General features: G+C 35.1%; 1 protein-coding gene across 1 annotated transcript; it reads right to left on the reverse strand.

Annotated features, from left to right (window-relative positions):
• Nucleotides 1-1,066: 1,066 nt before the first annotated feature.
• Nucleotides 1,067-1,770, reverse strand: LOC148347470 (hemoglobin subunit beta-1-like). Its single transcript, XM_088324325.1, has 3 exons — nucleotides 1,640-1,770; nucleotides 1,355-1,577; nucleotides 1,067-1,273 (listed from the first exon to the last, which is right to left on the reverse strand). Exons 1-3 carry the CDS (start codon nucleotides 1,729-1,731, stop codon nucleotides 1,145-1,147), a joined length of 444 nt encoding a protein of 147 aa, XP_088180451.1. The 5' UTR covers nucleotides 1,732-1,770; the 3' UTR covers nucleotides 1,067-1,144.
• Nucleotides 1,771-7,432: the final 5,662 nt, after the last annotated feature.

Here is a 7,432-nt window from a genome sequence, read left to right on the forward strand (position 1 = left end):
AGTCTGTTGTTTGCGATAATCTGTGGTCTGTGCAGCCCTTTGAGACTCCTTGTGATTAAGGGCGTCACAAATAAACTTGACTTGACTAATTATCTGCTCAGACTGTGATAGAAGAAAATACTGTACATTATACTCAATAACTTATTTAGTTTGATTAAATTGTGTAAGATTGTACTGCAAAAATATATGACAATAATCAAAGTAAATACAAATCTTGCGTGTTATATTGACGATTTTAATTAATTTCTTGTTTCACAAAAAAAAAGAAGAAAATGTTAGAACATAGTATATTTTGGCCATTTAAGTATTATTTATGTACATTATTTTACTGTTAAAAAAACATAATAATACTTGAAAAATGGATATTAAAAAAATTACAAAAATGTCAAATTCCAGAAAAAGAATTAACCAAAATGAATAACCCGCATTAACTCCTGAGCCCCTGTCACCACAAATGACAAACAAAAAATATATATATATTGTCAATTTAGGCAACATAATGTAAGCTTTAAAACATGAAACTGGTACTGTGAGTTAATACTTTGTAGATTTAGTGCTTCGTTCAAAACACTGGACTAGTGTTCCGTCATTAGCAAAAATGAATGAAAAAGCTCAACACATTTTGATTTGGGTGATTAAATTCCAAAATGTTATTTTATTTTCTTAAAAGTCAACAGTTAGTCCAACTGTTTGGGTTTACAGTGTATCAATTAGCTTTTTTTAATTTTTTATTTTAACCCAGGGTGCCCCCTGCTGGGGTATCCGCGGACATGTTCTGGAAATAGTTCACTAGTGCTGGGACATTGTAATTTTCTGTTAAAATCATTATTTTTAGTGGTAGACTAGATTCATTTAACCCCTACTTAGAATAATTTACGTGGTAATAACATAGTAACAACACGATAAATTATTTTTTGAATGGATATCAAACTGGGTGCTCTTTGCGCTTATTATCAACAAAAAGTAGCTCTCAGCTTGAAGAAAGTTGGAGACACCTGACGTGAATGATTTTTGTCCGTTTTTGCTCACAAAAAAATGACTAATTTCAGCCAGTTTGGAGTTTGGTTTGGCGAGGTTTTATTTCCTTTTTTGGAGAAAACAAACACATGGAAGGCACATGAGGAATTCCCAACTGGAGCTTGCTTTAGTGGTATTGCCTTCCAAGGGCGGAGACCACCACGGACAAGAACTTCTGCCAGGCACCCTGAATTTCTGGGTTGAAGCCACTTCCCATTTTGGCGGAAATGACGATGGTCAGGCAGTCAGCCAGCAACTACACGGGAGCACAGAGTTTGAGTTTAACCAGGATTTGTTGTTTTTTTGGGGGTGGGTGGACTATCATATTTTTCCCTACCTTGAAGTTATCTGGATCAACGTGAAGCTTCTCAGAGTGAAGCACGCTCAGCTCGGCGTAGGTCTCCTTGATATTGTCCATGTTCTTCAAGGCCCGGTCCAGACCGTGCAGGATCTTGGTGCCGTGGGCGGCAATCATGGGGTTGTTCTTGATGGCCTCGGCGTTGTAGAGGTTGCCGAAGGCGCCGAAATACCTCTGGGTCCATGGGTAGACGATCAGGCACCTGCGAGGATACGACAAAAAATGAGTAATTCCCCTCGCTGGTCTTGGGAGTTCGGGTTTTACCTGGTCAGGGCCTTGGGGCCGTCATCCTCGTAGACCAGGTTGCCCATGATGTTGCTGATGGCCTCGCGCTCCATATCACTCCACACAACCATGTTGCCGTTTGTTTTGTTTGTTTCAGTCTTGGAGAGAAAGACAAAGCTGAATAGAGTCTGGGGGGCTACGGGGGCGCTCTATTTAAAGGTCCCCTTGGCCTACACGCCCTTGAGACAAAGACGCTGTGATAGGCCAAAGATGGGTGGCAGCAGATAGACCCTGTACCCTTCTCGAATTTTCTGAAGCCTTCCAGAAATATGAAATACAATTAATGAATTATTAAGCTATGTATACAGTTTACATTCAGTACCATCATTAAATTTGTTTTTTTTTTATTGTCATTGATATCAACGTAGTGTCCATTGTTTACAACAAGATTAGATATGAACCCCAGGATAAACATGTCACAAAGCACCTAAAATTAAAAAAATAAGATAATAAAAGAATGTCAGAATATATAGACAAATATTTACAAAGTAGTGCTTGGAGATTTGCAACATTTTGCAAAAATAAGATATGATTATATATTTGTCAATACATAGCAAGTTATAGTCTTGTGTTCTTGTTTAGGGTGGTGGTGACCCTGGGGGAGAAACTGTCTGAAAAAATATGTTGCTAATTTATAGAAACGTTTGTATTGATGTTTTATTTCTTTATTCTTATTTCGTAGCATGTTGCTGTACTTTTTTAATTGCATTTTTTTCTCCAATGCACTTAAACATAAGCTAGTTTACAAGCACTACCTTGTGAATATTGACAATCGGAACTAATATTATTTAATATCCTATTTTATCTTATTTTCGCTTTTATGTGTGCTTGGGAAAATTAGTGCAATGATATTAGCAGCAAATCATTTCCAAAAATGGAATAGCGGTCTGCATTTTTATATATATATATATATATATATATATATATATATATATCGCTTTTCAAGTCACTGAAGACCTCTCAAAGCGCTTTACAATGTGCTTCACCCTTACCCATTCACATACTGATAGCAGAGTCAGCCATGCAAGGCAACTACCTGCTTAATGGAGGCATTAGGGATTCAGTGTCTTGTCCAGGGACACTTAGATTGCATATGCGCTGACCAGACTGCTGTCAGTACTACATCCACTTTTTTGGGCGGCCTCCCCTGGTAACGCCCCTGATTGTAATGCTAAAAAAGTACTCTAAAATAATTAAAATAGACCACATGTAATACAGAAAAACTGGGAATCAAACCTGCGACCTCTTGATCACAAAACGAGCGCTTTATCTCCTGAGTTACTACCACTCTTTTCTTTCTTTTATCTCTTCCTTTAGTCTTCTTTTGCTTCCTTCTCTATTTTTTGTTCTTTCCTCTCCTCCTTTGTTTCTTTCTTGCTTTTTTGTTTCTTTTGTTTCTCCTTTTTTCCTCTTCATCCCTTCTTTATTTCTTTTTCTCTCCCTTTCCGTATTTCTTTCTTTGATAATTCTCGCTTCCTTTCTTCCTTCTCTCTTCCTTCACTCCTGTCTTTCTTGTCCCCTGCCCACTGCCCGGAGATGGCTGGGATGGGCTCCAGCCCCCCGCGACCCTAATGAGGATAAGCGGTACGGCTAATGAGATGAGATGAGATGAGATATATTTATAATTTAATTTGTATAAATGGGCTCCATTTCTATTTGAGCTAGTTACTAATGCAGACATTTTTAATGTGTGGGCATGGATTAAAAAACAAAAAATATGTCAAAAATTAATATATCCAAGTAAAAATAAAACCAATTGTATTAAAAGACAGTAACAAATGAACTAAGCACAGTATCCACACTAAAATTTTACTCCTCGGTAATGCATCAATAGTACAGCATATAAAATCAACATTTTAATATATCATTTTTACATACTTAATCAACTCTAATGATACGTTAGCATTGGAAAACACATTATTCACATAAAACAAATCAAGTGCTTTGGATAATTTCCCAAATCTGTTTGTATAGATAAACACACTCTCTATTTTGGATGAATTCCAAATCATATTAAAACAACCTAGTTGTTTTAAGTTATCAACTTTCCACTAATACGAAAACCATCTATATAATTAAACATTATTTTTTTTAAATTTGTATTTAAATAAAACTATATTAAAAACAATACATTATTATTCATTAATTATATTTTGTGTTATTTATATGAATGCAACATCTGATACTTCTATTTCTAATACACATATTTTCTTATGAAAGAAGAATGGCCTTTTTAAAAACAAATTATATTCAAATATGACATTGAACTTTTTAGGTTCGTCTATTATCTCCCAAAAGCATGCCTCTGTTATCTCCGGGAACCGCCTTTTGCTCAATAATACGTCATGAAAATTTGTTTTTGTTGCAGAGATATGTACAGTAACACCAGGCTGTTGATAACACACTTAAAAGGGGAAATGTATTGTTAAGGTACAAATATCCTTTATACTTTCCTATACTCAGAATGATGAACAAAATATATATTTTTGAAATATTCACAGTAGTAGTATCTTCATTTTTTATGCACAGGTTTAAAAGAAACACAATAATAATTAAAAAAAAACAACAATTCAACTTCTGTGTTTAACACTGAATGCATTTAAGGAAAAACATACTTTTTGGACTACAAAATGCGTATGATTCTTATAAAACAATTACCTTTATTATTAAAACAAACAAGTACTGGTACTATTTTTGTTTTGTCATCTACTTAATCATTACTTGAGTAATCAATTTCGAATCTACTGTAAAGAGTTACTTTGTCAGGACTAGAACAGAGACAGGACCCACTCGCGTACGTTTCTCTCAGTTTTATTGGGAAGAAGGGAAAGGATTGCACACACGATCCGGTGATCGCTGGTCGCGGGGAGCAGGTCGCTCTGAACGTGGAAGTGGCACTTCCGTGGCGAGCGATGGCGGTGTCGGGAGCGGAAAGAACAGGTCAGTAGCCGGGACAGGAGAGCAACAAACGTGGTCGAGATCAGCAACGAGTCGAAAGCCAGGAGAGGATTGTAGAAGTGGTCAAGATCAAAAAACTGGTCGAAGCCGGGAAACAGACGGGAGCCAAAACAGGTGTGAGTCAGGGTCGAAAAAAGCTTGCATAGAGTAAACTAAGGTTTGCAGACGGACTGACATCAGGTGACAGATAGACGAGGGTTTAAATAGTGACCGGGAGCCAATGGGAGTCCGAGGCAGTTGGCGCCAAAGGAGCGGGCACAGGTGGAGCATATCGGTAATCATGACATACTTCCATCGGTTTTTTTTCTTTACTTTAATTTTTTTACTGAACCAATCGATGCTCATCAAATTAAACACTGGCTATTTTGGCAACTGCTTTGAATAAAGAATGCTTATTTCTAAAAGCTGAATAGATAGAAATTAAATCAAACTCCTTACATATGAATTGAAAATAAGGCAAAAGAACACGCAAATTCACAATAAAATGGATGTGATCCCCCCAAACAAAATGGTACAGATTGTCTGAAAAGGAAAAATTGATTGGGAAGGGGGGATTGTCGCAAATAATATTGTGATCAGGGTTGAGTAGGGTTACTTTAACTTGATACCAAATCTGCTAATAAAAGGCAAAAGAAACTAAATATGAATAAAATTATGACTCACAACACGTGGTAAGCTTTCTCTCCTGGCTTTGATCTCTTTGATCTCCGGCAAAACTAACATAAAATGCGACAGAAACAAAATGAAAATGGGCGGCAGTAGCTCAGGAGGTAGAGCGCTCAAGGGATCCCAGTTCGAATCCCGGCTTGTCCGTGTTACATGTCGAAGTGTCCTTGGGTAAGACACTGAACCCCTAATGCCCCCAATAAGTAGGTTAGCGTCTTACATGGCTGCAATACAAGGGCGCTATCGGGAAATGTGAAGCACACTGTAAAGCGTTTTGGGAAGTCATTGACTTGAAAAGCGCTATATAAATGTAGATCATTTCATTTCATTTCAAAATAAATCCAAACAGCTTGCCAACATCATTTTTGCCGTTCCATGTGTTCCGTTACTCCCCAAGCCTGCACAAAATTTAGTCATTTTATGCAGATTTAGTTTCTTTTGACTTTTATTAGCATATTTGGTATTGAAGTAATCCAAAAGTAACTGAAGTAATCAAGTTAAAGTAACCCTACCCAACGCTGATTGTGATCATTGAAAGCACAAGCCAGCTAAGTGGTTGCTTAGGGCCCCGCAACCACCAGGGGGCTTCTAAGAGTGGTTCACTTTTTTGTGCCAACATTGTCCCATTTGTCACTTTGTGTGTCCACTCCAAAGTACTTCTACAGAAATACAACAAAAATACTACAAAACCACTACAAAATTAATATCAAATATAGTGCTTAAAAACATTGACCTCATATATTATTTTACGTTTATTCTGAAAATAAATAAACTGTAAAAAATTAATACCAAATAGTATAGAATGACTACCAAAAAAATACTACAGTATTACTATGAATCAAATACTTCTACATAGTTATGGCCATCACCACCCTAAATAAATACTACAAAAGGACTACAGTAATATTACAAAAATACTAAAGAAATATGACAAAAATACTACTATGGAAATACTACAAAAATTCTATAAAAATACTCCTAAAATACTGCTGTGGAAACACATCACTTATACTTCTACTGAAATACTAAAAATATACCAATACATAATACTATAATATAAAAAAACTACTAGAGAAATATTATTACAAAAATATTACCACAAGAGGTTAACAACATAAATAATACAAATTACACCTATTTCAATACTACAAAAATTATCCAATGGAAATATTACAAAAATAGTACATAAATAAAATTACAGTAACCTTGTACTACAGATATACAACAAACGTTCTTATATGGAAATACTACAAAATACAACATACATAGTACAAAAATACTCAAAAAAATACTACAATAATACTACAAATCTACTTCAATCATAAAACTACTGTAATAATACAAAGATACTACAGATATACAACAACAAAAATCTCCTTTTGAAATACAACAAATGTACTACAGAAATACTAAAAAAGTAGTGCAAAAATAAACCTACAGTAACACTGTACTACAAAAATACTACAGATAAACAACAATTATTCTAATATGGAAATACTACAAAATACAACATATATAGTACAAAAATACTCAAAAAAATACTACAATAATACTACAAATATACTGCAATCATAAAACTACTGTAATAATACAAAGATACTACAGATATACGACAAAAAAAAATCTCCTTTTGAAATACAACAAATGTACTACAGAAATACTAAAAAAAATACGACTATAGAAATACTATAGAGATTACTCCAGAAATACTTCGAAAATAGTACAAAAAAAACTACATTAACGCTACAAAAAACTACATAACTTCAATACAAATCCGACTTAAAAAAAAAAAACTACAGTAATACTTCAAAATTAAATCACAAATGAAGTGCTTAAAACGAGGACTTAATATACTATTGTACTCTAATTGTGGTCGTTTCAAAACTCATTTGATGAATCTATTTAAAAAGAAGTATAACATGTCCCAAGCGGCCCCCGACTCCATATAGTTGCCCACCCCTGGAGTAGAACATGGAATGAGATCTAGTATGGATGCAAATTATCAAGTAATAGGGGGCCCCAAATCTAATTTTGCATAGGGCCCCATGAAGGCTTGGGCCAGTCCTGTTCCTGTTGCTTTTTTTCCCTCTTCTGATTAGTCGATATTCTTTCTTTCCATGGTTTCTGTGTTAATGACTTTACATTTGT

Source organism: Urocampus carinirostris, chromosome 19 (assembly GCF_059441175.1).
Source record: "Urocampus carinirostris isolate Australia breed hairy pipefish chromosome 19, RoL_Ucar_1.0, whole genome shotgun sequence".
Classification (NCBI taxonomy): domain Eukaryota; kingdom Metazoa; phylum Chordata; class Actinopteri; order Syngnathiformes; family Syngnathidae; genus Urocampus; species Urocampus carinirostris.

What these genes read in the sequence shown, in the direction of transcription:
- LOC148347470 (XM_088324325.1), bottom strand. Translation starts at nt 1,731, where the DNA reads ATGGTTGTGTGGAGTGATATGGAGCGCGAGGCCATCAGCAACATCATG. An exon ending in GGCCCCAAGGCCCTGACCAG is followed by an intron (nt 1,578 to 1,639) that starts GTAAAACCCGAA and finishes GTATCCTCGCAG; the next exon opens with GTGCCTGATCGTCTACCCAT. An exon ending in TTGATCCAGATAACTTCAAG is followed by an intron (nt 1,274 to 1,354) that starts GTAGGGAAAAAT and finishes GCTCCCGTGTAG; the next exon opens with TTGCTGGCTGACTGCCTGAC.